We start from the raw sequence: 14,533 nt of genomic DNA, 5'->3' as shown, positions 1-14,533 counted from the left end.
GAATGGAACTGGAAGACAATACGTTTTCTGGGGTTGTGGCTCTTCAATGAATGGTTAGAACTGTTGCCTTGCAATTCTGGGGTCCTAGGTCCAAATCTCAACCAGGGCAACATCAATTTTGAAAAACCCAATACAGCGATCACCCTTGGTCAGATTTGAACCTACAGCTCCAGCACTGCTAATAAACTGAGCCACCATGTTTGTTTTTCTTTTACCTTCTCTATAGAAAGACAAGAAAGAAGACAATGAGAACATACAACCTCCATGTAGATAAATAGACATGAACCTAAAACCCCAGCATTATGGGACTAGCTACTTAGCCATTAAGCGTCTTCCTCCTCATTCTTCTTCCTTCTCCGGAGGAGGAGGAGAATATATTCTTCTTATTCTCCTTCCCCTACTTCCGCTTCACTTCCATCTTCTTCTTAACTTTCTTCTTATTCTCCTCTACAGGAGGAGGTAGAAGGAGAAAGCATGATGGCTTAGTCATTACCACTGTAGTGGCCCAGCGCATCATCCTGGTCCCCTCCATAAATGTCATACATGTTTTTCTTATGTGGATGTGCAACACCCCAGAGGGGTACCCCGGACACTTGACTAACGTGGAGAGCTGGGAGGGTTAAGTGTTGGCTTGTCACGGTGGCACTTACCAGATTCTCTTCCCTGAGGGATGGCACACAACCAAGGCCAGAGCAGGATTGCAGACCACCTTCGACATCCCTAAGAAAGGGAGTGCCAATAAACGGGATGAGGGGGGTAGTAGTTATCACTCGTGACGCCACCATTCCCACAGACCGGTATGCTACACGGCGGAGACTAAAACACAGAGGCTTGTGTATAGTACCTCGGGTCCACAGGAAGAGTTAGGGTCCGGTATAAGTTTATATGGTATAACTTTGGCAAACAATTATTTACAAAAAGGCAGGTACAATTCTTCTAAGTGTAAGCAGACTATAGCTCAGAGGTAGGAAAGATACTCAGGATGAAACCAGTTCTACAGTCCACGTTATCTGTCAGGTACCGCTCCTGGACTGGGGGTAGGGGTCACTCCGCAGACTCTCTGGCAGTAATTATTTGCTTTAAAGGATTTACAATAATACCCCACATGGCAGGCACGTGGGTGTGTCTCAGTAGTGTACCTCTATGCGATGATCCTGACTTTGCACAGGAAAACTTGTGGTCTGAATTAGTACCTGAACGATGGGCCTCTGTATACAGAATTATTAGGGGATTCTCTCTCTTAGGGTATTGGGACTCACTCCGCTCACATCCAGACTCCAATCGCTATGGGATATCTCTCCTTCTCTTCCATCTTCACCTACATGGAAGCTAAAGGTGCTTCCACGTGGCTCTGTGTTAGCACTCTCTCAGGTAGACAAGATGAAAGACCCCTGGACACAGATTGAAGACCTCTTCCTGCTCTCAATCACTCCTATTCATACCTTCACTCATACCACATGACATTACAGACCGATACATTCACAAGCAGGCAATGATTTTATTGGAGTTAACCTCTCAAGCGCTGCAGCTGTGCAACACACACGCACTGGATATAACAGGACAAGCTTTGCACAGTGCATCTACATAGGACAAAACATGTATGGCATTTATGGAGGGGACCAGGATGATGTTCTGGGTCACTACAGTTTCCCCCCTACTTAAGAATGAAGCTGGCCCTGGCGGCTCTAAAACAGAGTGTATGCATCCGGAGTCGGGCCATTTTGAGTGCCTGACTTTCATCCCCTTTAGGGCCCCTGTCCATGGCCGTTGCGGAATAACACATACCAAAATTTGATTCCTGCGAGCGGAGAATCGCTATGAGCGGTTGCGCATGGGCGGAGAAGTGTGAGCGGTTGTGCACGGACGGAGGAGTGTGAGCGGCTGCACACAGGCGGAGGAGTGTGAGCAGCTGCGCACAGCGAAGGAGTATGAGCGGCTGCGCTCAGCGGAGGAGTGTGAGCGGTGTGCGCACAGCGGAGGAATGTGAGCGGTTGTGCACTGGCGGAGGAGTGTGAGCGGTTGCGCATGGGCAGGGGAGTGTGAGCGGTTGAGCACGGACGGAGGAGTGTGGGCGGTTGCGCACAGGCGGAGGAGTATGAGCGTTTGTGCACGGGCGGAGGAGTATGAGCGGTTGTGCACGGGCGGAGAAGTGTCAGAGGTTGCGTATGAGCGGAGGAATGCTTGGAGTGATCTAGTCTATATTCACTACTTCCAGAAGTAAATTGTAGATCTCCATTAGGATGCGCTCCATGCCTGGCAATGTCATCCAGTGTGCTACTTGTGCGATGTATGCGGTCCTTCATCAGCCGATCGAGGATGTATGTTGTTGTGCAAGATGCGTGTTCGTAGCACATTTGGAAGCCCAAATCCTGGATCTAAATGTGCGACTGGCAACAATGAGATCCATTGACAACATTGAAAGGAGTTTGCTGCTCACTGAGCAGGCGCTCGCTGGGGTAGAGGTGGGGGCGGTAGTACAAAAGAGCAGGGGGAGCAGGCAGCTAGCTGGGTGACAGATAGAAGGAGGGGTAGAGCGAAGAGAACCAGAAAGGCTAGTCCTGAACTGGCACAACCCAACAAGTTTGCAACGTTGGCAGACGAGGGGGATGCCATTACAGAGCCAGCACCGCTGCAGCACGACATGCCCTCTGAACGGCAGGGGGATAACTGCTCCAGTAAGAAGGGGACAAGGAGCACAGTGCAGACTAGACAGGTCCTAGTGGTGGGGGACTTAATTATAAGGGGGAAAGAAGTGCCATAAAGACCGGGATCGTCAAACGGTGTGTTGTCTTCCTGGCGCTCGAGTTTGACACATCGCGGATCGGATTGACAGATTACTGGGAGGGGCTGGTGAGGGTCCAGTGGTCATGGTGAACGTTGGCACCAATGACCAAATTAGAGTTCAATGGAGGACCCTCAAAAACGATTTCAGGGACCTAGGATCCAAGCTTAGGGCTATGACCTCCAAGGAAGCTCTCTTGGAAATACTACCTGCACCAAAAGACACGCTAGAAAGGCAGCAGGATCTTAAGGAGGTAAACAAGTGGCTCCAGAGTTGGTGTAAGAAGGAGGGGTTTGGGTTCCTGGAGAATTGGGCTGACTTTGCTGTTGGCTACAGGCTCTACCGTAGGGATGGGCTGCCTCTTAATGGGGAGGGTGGAGCACTGCTGGGGGGGGGGGTGGCTAGAAGACTGAAGGATTGTTTAAACTAGGGACTGGGGAGAGCAAAAAGAGAAATAGGGGGGTAAGCAGTGTAGATAGTGACCTGGGGCCAAGTAATGGGAATGGGGGTCGAGCAGGTGGTGGGGTTAGTACAGTTAGAACTGACAAATCAGCCAATAGTACCATTAATAGCCAAATTAATTTAAAGAACAAAAACAACCATATAAATTGTATGGCAATTAATGCAATAAATCACCGATGGGAATCACTGATAAATAAAATATAACTTTTAATATATTTGATTAAAAAATGCGCGATCATAACAACTAAAATTCGTGCCTCTTACTTTTTGAAAGAACAGCACTGGTATATTTTATGCCTAAAGTTTAATTCGTTGTGTCCTCATAACACCTTATAAATTGGGAGTAATACCACTACACTAGAGTCCTCAACACGGATCATCCAGTGTTTGGTGTAATTTGAAATTTCATAGGTAGTCTCAATTGCGGACACCAAATCACAACACCAAATAAATATTGGTTTCGTTTGATCAATAGCCAGTTATTTGCAGTAAGATATAACTGCAATCAAACGCCAAATTGGGTCCCCCAAGTCAGGTTTAGAATTATTGGACACTCAATCCGGACATTCAAATGTCTGGGGCTGCACTCAAGCATATACATATAGCGCTATATTCCCTACTAAAGCATAGATGTCCAATGTATTGTTCATTTAGTCCGTAGCGGACACATAAACTGAACTAATCCATACAGGACACTACATAAAGGGTAACCTTCGGGAATATTAGATACACTCTTTTTTCCCCCCTTTCTAGCGATATTCTATCCCGAATGTACCCCATAGAAGAGTGATTAACACCACTCATAGTGCAAGGGCTCTAAATCAATTAGCCTGATACATAGATATCATGGGTGGTTTTTTCTAAGTCCCTTATTTGGCTCCACTGCATCACTATTGTCACCAGGTGCTTGGTAAAATGACCCCTGTGATGCAATGAGAGCTGGTCTCTGTATAGATACGCTCAGCTCTTGTTCATTTACACTGTTTATACACTTTCCCTGGTAAGGGTATGATCATAGCCAACACAGGACCCTGGTTACAACGTCCAGCAAGGCTAAACCCCCTCAAGAGCATAACACTACACTACCGACGCGTTTCTGCGGCTAACACTAGGTTAGCCATGTCATCAGGGTAGTATTTGTACGTTAGTTACGGCCACAAGTAGTGAGCAGCCTGACGGGCTGCAATCAAATGAACATAGTCGGTATGACACCGCTCTCTAGGGCTTTAAGAAGTAAAGACCCCGCCTCCCTTCACAAGGGGCTCGTCCAGCTACTCCAATCAGCTTGTCTTGTCACTTCCCACCGCTTCGAGGTATCGCGGTGGAGTAGCAATCTCGCGCATGCGCAGTGCCTGCGGGCACCCTATGGCCGCCTGCACACGGGCGGAAATCCCGCCGCGGGATTTCCCGCGGGATTTCCGCCGCTGAAAGTTTGCATAGGAGTGCATTACAATACGCACTCCTATGCAGACGGCCGCGACATGTCTTATTTTTGTGCGGGGCACACACTCACCCGGCCGCTGGCTCCGGTCTGCGCATGCACCGGCTGCGTGGCAGCCGGCACACGAAAGAGCTGGGTCCGCCAGGCGCGGGAGAGTACGCGCTCGTCACTGCAGGCTCTCGGGTCGGGTCCCGCGGCGAGAATTCTCGCTGCCGGATCCGACCCGCTCGTGTGCAGGCAGCCATTCACTTGTATTGGAGGCTTCACGCGCAGAATCCGACCCAAATTAGAACAGGTCGCAGATTTTTTCAAGCGCTTGAAAAAACGCGATACAAATCCGTCCGTCTGGGGACAACTGCGGATCCTCATAGGAGTATATTGGCTCCGGTCTGGGGCAGATAATGTGCCTAAAATAACGCACTGGAAATTCCGTTCGTGTGCAGGCTCCCTATATTGGGAAAACCACGCGCCATTTGCGGAGACGCATACTAGAACATATTGGCAATATTAACAGAGGTGATAACACCAGTGTGGCCACACACAATCGAGATAAACACAACAATGACCCGCAATGCATTAAATTTCAAGGCATGGAAAAAATTTGTGATAACGGAAGAAGGGGTAATTTAGATCAGAAGCTATTGCAGAAAGAAGTGCGATGGATACATCAACTGGATTGCTGTGCCCCTAAAGGACTGAATGAGACCCTTTCTTTTTCTGCCTTTATATGATTTTTAGGGCTTGGAATTAGCATAGATATTCCTGACCAGACGGTGAAACAACTATCGTTGTAAATCATCTGGTTTGGGTCTTATGTGGAAAAGCGTTATGCGTATAACACTATATATGCTAATCAATAACAATATGAATGCACAGAAATAATTGAGAGAAGGTTCTGTGTCATCAAACAGTATACAAAACTGGAATGGTACACCAGTACATGATGAACAAGTACATCTATGTTCCCTGAATAGGGACAACATGGAAATGATGGCATGTATACATCCATGTGAATAAACAAGGAAACAAACATCGGGAGCAGCTTTAATGATTGCACAAAAGCTTGCTCTGCAGATATAATGTATTCAATGGCTGGTAAATCAAGCTGATGCATAATCCAGTATCATTAAATATGTCATCATGATGACCCTTCTTGATAAAGAATCACTGTGTTCTTGTGACTACCTTGTGAATGCTGTCTACATACTCTGAAGACTGCCTATTGTCCTATCAAGGGTAACCTGAGTTCAGCGTTAAGTCATCTTATTCCACGTCCGGAGGCCAGCGTCTGCGTTGCCGCGGTAACGTCACGTCACCATGTTCTTCCGGCCAGCGCTGGTTGGCATGGCTGGCGGCCGGCGCGCCGCAGACACTGCGCATACGCGAGATCGCTATTCCACCGCGATACCTCGGAGCGGTGGGAAGTGACAAGACAAGCTGATTGGAGTAGCTGGATGAGCCCCTTGTGAAGGGAGGCGGGGTCTTTACTTCTTAAAGCCCTAGAGAGCGGTGTCATACCGTCCATGTTCATTTGATTGCAGCCCGTCAGGCTGCTCACTACTTGTGGCCGTAACTAACGTACAAATACTACCCTGATGACACGGCTAACCTAGTGTTAGCCGCAGAAACGCGTCGGTAGTGTAGTGTTATGCTCTTGAGGGGGTTTTAGCCTTGCTGGACGTTGTAACCAGGGTCCTGTGTTGGCTATGATCATACCCTTACCAGGGAAAGTGTATAAACAGTGTAAATGAACAAGAGCTGAGCGTATCTATACAGAGACCAGCTCTCATTGCATCACAGGGGTCATTTTACCAAGCACCTGGTGACAATAGTGATGCAGTGGAGCCAAATAAGGGACTTAGAAAAAACCACCCATGATATCTATATATCAGGCTAATTGATTTAGAGCCCTTGCACTATGAGTGGTGTTAATCACTCTTCTATGGGGTACATTCGGGATAGAATATCGCTAGAAAGGGGGAAAAAAAGAGTGTATCTAATATTCCCGAAGGTTACCCTTTATGTAGTGTCCTGTATGGATTAGTTCAGTTTATGTGTCCGCTACGGACTAAATGAACAATACATTGGACATCTATGCTTTAGTAGGGAATATAGCGCTATATGTATATGCTTGAGTGCAGCCCCAGACATTTGAATGTCCGGGTTTAGTGTCCAATAATTCTAAACCTGACTTGGGGGACCCAATTTGGCGTTTGATTGCAGTTTATATCTTACTGCAAATAACTGGCTATTGATCAAACGAAACCAATATTTATTTGGTGTTGTGATTTGGTGTCCGCAATTGAGACTACCTATGAAATTTCAAATTACACCAAACACTGGATGATCCGTGTTGAGGACTCTAGTGTAGTGGTATTACTCCCAATTTATAAGGTGTTATGAGGACACAACGAATTAAACTTTAGGCATAAAATATACCAGTGCTGTTCTTTCAAAAAATAAGAGGCACGAATTTTAGTTGTTCTAATCGCGCATTTTTTAATCAAATATATTAAAAGTTATATTTTATTTATCAGTGATTCCCATCGGTGATCTATTTGTTCGATTCATTGGGATATTTGCCTGTCACGGTGATACAATTAATGCAATAAGTCTGATCGGTAAAGTGGGTGAGCTTGAAGCGAGAATGACTGATGAAAATTACAACATAGTGGGAATAACGGAAACATGGCTTGATGATAAGTGTAATTGGGCGTTGAATTTACAGGTTTACAATCCCTTCAGAAGAGACCGTGTGGAACAGAAAGGGGGAGGGGTATGTATGTACGTTAAATCCTACTTAATGCTGGGGCTACTGGAGGATATAGGGGCAGGAGATGGACACGTGGAATCTTTGTGAGTAGAAATACAGGGAGAAAAAAAATAACAAAATACTGATAGGGGTTTTCTATAGACCACCAAAAGCAACAGAAAAAACTGAAATCTTATTATTAAGGCAGATAGAAGAAGTGTCAAACTGCAATGGAGTAAACGGATGAGAAACGGATGTCACCAATATAAATTAAATACACTAAATGGGGTACTATTAGGAAAAAGTGATATGGAAAAAGACCTGGGAATACTAGTAGATTGTAGCTTTAACTGGAGCAATCAATGCCAGTCATCTGATGCAAAAGCTACCGCGTTCCCTGAAAATAAGTAATCCCCTGAAAATAAGACCTAGTAGAGGTTTTGCTGAAGTGCTAAATATAAGGTCTCCCCTGAAAGTAAGGCCTAGCTCTGTCCCTGCTGTGTGAGTCTGCTGTGATAAGCTCCCACTGGTGGCCGGAAGCTGCAATACCGTCCCTGCTGTATAAGTGGTCCAGGAACTGCTGTTGGTGATCGTTACAGTCTTCAGACAGTGTGTGGGAGTCAGGTACTTTATAGCCCTTATTTTTTGTGGCCCTGTCTGTGTGTCCGGCAACCAGAGTGTCACTTTGATTCTTTAGGGGGTGATTGTTACAGTACCCAGACAGTGTGTACATGGAAAATAAAAGGAACAAGAAATTCTTGATAGGAATCACAGTTTGTCTGGTTATGCTGGTTTGTGATGACAACTACTTTACAGTATATAATAGATGTTCATTATTTTTGTTCAACAATTAATGTGAATTCTTCTTTATGAAAAAATAAGACATCCCCTGAAAATAAGACCTATCACATCTTTGGGAGCAAAAATTAATATAAGACCGTCTTATTTTCTAGAAAACAGGGTAATAAAGTCTTGGGGTGCATTAAAAGAGGTATAGAGGCGAGGGATGAGAACATTATTCTTCCACTATATAAGGCACTTGTCAGGCCTCACATGGAATATTGTGTGCAGTTCTGGACACCGGTGCTCAGGAAGAATTTTGCAGCAGTTGAAGGGGTACAAAGAAGGGCAACTAAGAGGACTGGAATACCCAGAGAGGCTATCAAAATTAGGATTATTACCCTGGAAAAAAGACGGTTAAGGGGCGATCAAATAACTATGTATAACACATGAGGGGACAAAACAAGGATCTCTCCCATGATCTGTTTATACCCAGGACTGTGATGGTAACAAGAGGGCATCCGCTACACCTTGAAGAAAGCAGGTTTCATCACCAACACAGAAAGGGGTTCTTTACTGTAAGAGCAGTGAGACTGTGGAACTCTCTGCCTGAGGACGGGGTGTGAGCCCCAAAACATAAGAGAGAGAGCATTCTTAAGTAATTCTGTTAAGACAGACCCAGTGCAGAGGTACTAATTTAGACCCACAAGTTTTTCCTATGAGGCTATCCAAAGCCAGGATCACCGCGTAGAATAATTACTGCTGGAGTGTCTGTGGAGTGACCCCTACCCCCTTCCTCCTCCGGAGTGCTCCCAGTTCAGAAGCGGTGCCTTACAGAACCGGTTTCATCCTGTGTATCCTCCACGATCTCTGATATCTTTTCTTACCTGCACTGCAAAGAATTGAACCTGAATTGCTGTAAATAATTGTTTTGCCAAAGTCACTTCAATTAAAGTTTATACCGGGCCCTAACCGTTCCTGGGGACCCAAGTTACTATACACCAGTGTCTGTGTTCATTCTCCACCGTGTAGCATACCGGTGTGTTGGAACGGTGACGTCACTTGTGACAACTACTACCACCATTATTCTGTTTATTGGCATTCCCTATCCTAGGGGTGTTGAAGGTGGCCTGCAATCCTGCTCTGGCCTTGGCTGCGTGTCATCCATCCCTCTGGGAAAGGAGCCTGGTAAGTGCTGCTGTGACAAGCCAACACTTAACTCTCCCAGTTCCCCTCGTTAGTCAAGTGTCCGAGGTACCCCTCTGGGGTGTTGCACCACCGTTGCTTTGTTGCACTACAATCCTAGGTTCATATTTGAGCAATGACAATATCTGCGTGGACTTTATATGTTCTCTTTGTGTTTCTTGTTCTCCTCCTTCTCCAGAGAAGAAAGAAGGATGACCAAGCATGGTGGCTCAGTGGTTAGCACTGTTGCCTAGCAGCACTGGCGTTGTAGGTTCTAGATTGGCCAAGAGTGACATCTATGTTGGTTTTTTCAAAGTTGATGTTGCCCAAGTTGAGATTTGAACCTAGGACCAAGCATTGCAAGACAGCAGTGCTAACCACTGGGCCACAATTATTGGAGAGGAAAAGCCTCCCCAGGCTGAGCAGCTACAAAACAGAACTGTTTTGAATATTGAAAATGGGTACAAGAAACCTTTTGGATGCTTTCTATTTCCTAATTTCCATTTTAAGTAAAACTGGATGCGTTGAAACAATGCTAGTGTAAACAAGCCCTTACATCTCATTACATCTTATTACAGCTCCGCCGTGAAATATTAACGTGGAATTTCACTTTAAATAATTTCCCATTTTTACAGCCTCAGAAACGTCATCCGAGTCGTCCAAGGACAACGCCAGAGCCTGATGGTAAGTGATAATGTGGTATATAAGTGCTGCCACCGGGCAATGAGATCTGAACGCTGGGTGAGGGGGGAGAAACCTGCTGGGATGGAACAGATAATGGATGTTCTGTGTTTTTATTCTTATACTGCAGGAAGCTGGAGAAGATGCCTACTCGTTTGGACAGAAGAAGGCTGTTTACTGGCTACTAGATGCATCAACAAATCTGCTAAACTCTTTTCGCTTTAGTCTCATTAGAGGATTACAGGATGTAGTGCATGTAGAGGAGGTTACAAGTTCTAAGATGTCATTTCTAGTATGTCTGGCAGGTCGTGGAGATCTTAGAGGGTCAAATAGGTGGAGCTTCTGACCTTGGATCACCAAGACGTTCCAAACCTAAACAGATCTTCAGAGCCCTTCAACCTCCCTGTCACCGCTCAGATGTATGACACGCCAATGACACCATGTGTGCTTGAAAAATTTCCAGCCTGAGTTTTGCCTCACGCTTTGTGTATCCAGTTTTTAGGCCGCTTTGACACAGGCGACACAATTGTGCGATTTTCTTGCAATGCGACATCACTACGAATCGCATGTATGTGAAGCCCAAGCTTTCCAATGGGTTCCTTTTAGCATGGTTTTGTAGGCTGCTACATTGCGGAAAAAATTGCTGCAAGCTCCATACAGCCGCGATTTGCGATGTTTTGTAGCCCATGTTTCCCTATGGAGCCTGCCTTTCTGTTGCATCGCATCACAAGAAAACACAGTTTTCATGCAGTGCGATGCAACTTTTACAGTAGGAAGTCCTACTGTTTGTCCCTAAAATAAGCCCTAGCTGCATTAAAAAAACAAAACAATACATCACCTAACAGGCGCTGTCTGCTCAACCGCACTTCTCCTCCAAAAGGTCCGGCACATTTGTCTGTAGTCTTCAGCCAGCGCTTCCTGGTCAGGGGGTTCAAAAATCCTGCCTCCAGAAAGCGATAACTCTCATTGGTTCTCAAGTGCCGCTGCTCAGCCAATCACTGCAGCACTCAATGAACCAATCATGGTCATTCAATGTGATGAACTAATCACAGGCATTCAAAGCGATGGCATGCCTTCACATGGGCGAGAAAATCGTGCACGGTTTGTGCACTGCTAGATGCACAAATATAAACCCCATTCTTTTGAATGGGGTCATGCAAATGAGCAATGCAATGCAGGAAACAAATCATGGCCCGTTCTATCTTGCTGCGTGGTCTGTCTTTGCAGCACCCATTGCTTTCAATGCGGCCAGCAGCATCGTAACACGTACAAAGTGCATGCAATGCGAGGTCTCCCATTAATAGTCGTGGCGGAGGATCGCTACTTCCCCATTGAAAATAATGAGCCTGGGTATTCCAAGGGAGCGCCTAAGGATAGAACATGATGTGATTTTTTTTTTTTTGCTCAGTTATACTGCAGAGAAAAAATAGAATAGACAGGTGTTCTCACTTGTGTCCACCCTGGATAACCCACAGCAGAAAGCTTCATTTACTATATAATATAGTTTGCCAAGAAGCCTAAAACCTGGACTTGTGCAATGTACATCATCTATGCATCTGCCATTGTGATGAAAAGAAAACTCTCACCACCGCTGGCAGTCCAGCTTAAATTGTACCTGTAAATTTCAGATAACTTTTCAGAATAAGCTGCCATGTGCACATGAGAAAATACACAATTTCTGACCATTATATGACTTATATCCTGCATTTTCCTAGCAAGTTTCCCTTCGGCAGTCTCAATCCTTATTTGTCAGTTGTTCCTGGTCTTGTGGGTGAAGACTGCAGCTATGTTGTCTCCCATACAGAGCACACATAGGGGAGATGAGATCCTGCTCCCTTATCACTATTTATCATACACACAGGGGCAGCAGCAACAAGGAGGACATTATACAGCAGTGCTGAGCAGTATAGATGTGATTATAGTGCCTATGAAACAGTAATCAACGCTTATCATTAGCTGCAGCAGCATGTTTATTTACTTCTCTCTGATTTTCCCCTGCTTGGCGCCTCATCAATCCCCCCTCTCCATAGACTTCTATGGGAAGCTTGTAATCTGATGTCAGTAAGCAGTTAGGGCTCTTTTACATGGGCAGCTTACCTGTCTAAACAAGCGTTGATTGACAAATTGCAAAATTTTAGCTCAATCGGACAACTGCGAGGCGACCCTCATCAGCCATGAAATTTTGAAATTCATTTTTTCATATCAAAACTTTATTTTAGCTATTTTATTTATACTCCCTGGTAAGCACTAGTAATAGAAATGAATGTGAGATTTCATTAATTTAATTAGCATTGATTCGTTACGTTATATCGTTTTGTACACGAGGAACTGTAAGTCATGCTAGGTGGATGACAAAGGCAATATACCTGTTTCAAGAACCATTTCAGTTTTCTCAAAGGGAAAAGGACTCTTTTAGAAGAATCTGTATTTTTCTTGCTGGAGTGTACATTCCAGCCTGGTTTCTCTCATAAGAAGCTATTAAGGCCCCTTATCATGATTTCCTATTCATGCGTCAACTGATAAATTATCAGGATATTCATCCAGAAATCAGTAAGGCTGTTGCAAAGAAATCTTTCCAACCATCTCTGGTGATTAGTTCCCAAAACTGCGGCTCTATCTGTAAGGAGAATTTATGTGTTTATCAAAGAGAAGACGATCCCAGATCTCGTGCAGAAGTCTGGACCCAGGAGAAATACAAATCACACCAGCCTGTGCGGTATCAGATGATCTCTAATTTATTCTAAGGTGGTCAAAGATTATATACCATAAATGACATCACAGCAAAAGTATATACCTCCAAGATTAATAAGAATACATAATAGGCTAAAACAAAAAATGATTAACATAAGTTACACCTCCTAAGGTGTATCTATTACATACAATAAAACCGTTATGAGTTGAGGAAAAAGGAATGCATGGGAGGCTTATAGTCTACTGCGTTTCCTGTATACATTGTCTATAAACATACATACATGGGTGGTCTAGCAGACTGTCTAATCTCGTCTGTCTGTCTACCTCAGAAGACATGCAAGCCTATAGAAGGGTTTCGTTTAACCCCTTCACTACTTACACTAGTACCATGCTATATATTTCTAGCCTACAATGCAATAAAAGAACAATTAACTGATACATTGATCTACAATTTTCTTAACACTATCCTTATTTGATGACAATATTCCAACAGCGGTTACGACAAATATGGCTCAAAGTTATGCTGGAAGCCGAGAGGTGAAGAAGAGGAAGAACATGAACTGAAGAGGTGCATTCTGCACCAAAATGATTTTTCTTCCTTTATAAACATCGAGTTTTCATCTTTTGTAATTCCTCGTACAAAAACTTTCTTCACAATATTTTCTATCAGCACCTCGAAAAAGACCCTTCAACATGGAAGGAGGATCCTGGTTACAAAAGTAGAATGAAAGACTTGAGAAGAGAAGATGGTTGTTGTGAATGACGCTGCAGAAAGAGGCGTCACTCATCTAGGATTACAAGAGCATTCTCCTAAAAGATGAAGCTGAGAAACAATTTGCCTTACAGATCGTTGCTGGAGACCGTAAAAAATAAGTGCTACTTAATCCTACTAAATAATGTCCATTGTTCGTTCACATTATGTTCTGATTCTATAGAAATTCTTGTCAGAAGTAAAAATGCGTTTCTCTTATAGAAGTTGTTTGCGTTATTAAAAAAAACTAACATTTTTTACATTTTTCATGTTATTTCAGGAACTTTTTGAAATTATTTTTTTGGGAAATTTGATTCAGTATGTTTTTAAACAATTGCTGGGGTTGCCTGGATGTGAAGAAATAAGAAAATGGTGGAGCTGGGAAGAGTATATCGCTTCTGAACAGAATTAATGATTCCATAATGTGTATACTATGTTTGAACTTCAAGGCGTTAGAGGGTCGCCCAGCAGTTGTCCAATTGAGCTAAAGTTTTGCACAGCCTGTTTTTTTTGTTGATTGGAACAGAATTAGAGGGTGGGAGCAGCAAAAGTTTAACTTTTAAAAAATTACCTATGGAATATTGCTTTATACTGAATTGTGCATGAACCACTATTATTAATCTGCAGATTATACAGTGCTGCAGAAGGTGTTGGAGCTCCATAAATAAAGTCTGTTATTATTAAAGCACATTGTCTCCATGCTTCTGAATGAGCCGCTCTTCTTGGAGTGATGTGACATCTCCCCATTGTTGCCCCCTTACTTGTCCCATCATATAGACTCACATGCAACATGAAGTTGCAGCTACATTTCTTTCCACCTTAGAAAGTTTCTAACCACTTGCAGAGCGCCTGCAGGAAGGTGAGGAATAATAAAATGTATCCCCGATACTACAAATAATTACAATTCTAATGGCGGTGCACTTTAAGGTCTCCGTAATGAGAGTTGAAGTTGTTATCAGTCAGTTGGATAGTCGACATATTAGACTCTACAGGACTTCTCTGATGCCT

The 14,533-nt window shown here is 44.2% G+C and overlaps 1 protein-coding gene across 3 annotated transcripts in view; it reads left to right on the top strand.

Annotated features, from left to right (window-relative positions):
- Positions 1–14,213, top strand: part of LOC136580599 (class I histocompatibility antigen, F10 alpha chain-like) — a 36,523-nt gene extending 22,310 nt beyond the window's left edge. For all 3 annotated transcript variants that reach the window (XM_066581272.1, XM_066581269.1, XM_066581270.1), the window contains exons 8-9: positions 10,038–10,086; positions 10,214–14,213. In XM_066581272.1, the coding sequence (XP_066437369.1) occupies positions 10,038–10,084 (47 nt within the window). In that variant the 3' untranslated portion in view covers positions 10,085–10,086; positions 10,214–14,213. The remainder of the gene's footprint in view (positions 1–10,037; positions 10,087–10,213) is intronic.
- Positions 14,214–14,533: the final 320 nt, after the last annotated feature.

This window comes from Eleutherodactylus coqui, chromosome 10 (genome assembly GCF_035609145.1).
Source record: "Eleutherodactylus coqui strain aEleCoq1 chromosome 10, aEleCoq1.hap1, whole genome shotgun sequence".
NCBI classification, from domain to species: domain Eukaryota; kingdom Metazoa; phylum Chordata; class Amphibia; order Anura; family Eleutherodactylidae; genus Eleutherodactylus; species Eleutherodactylus coqui.
The sequence above is the reverse complement of the archived record's forward strand: the minus strand, read 5'-3'. Positions and strand labels throughout refer to the sequence as shown.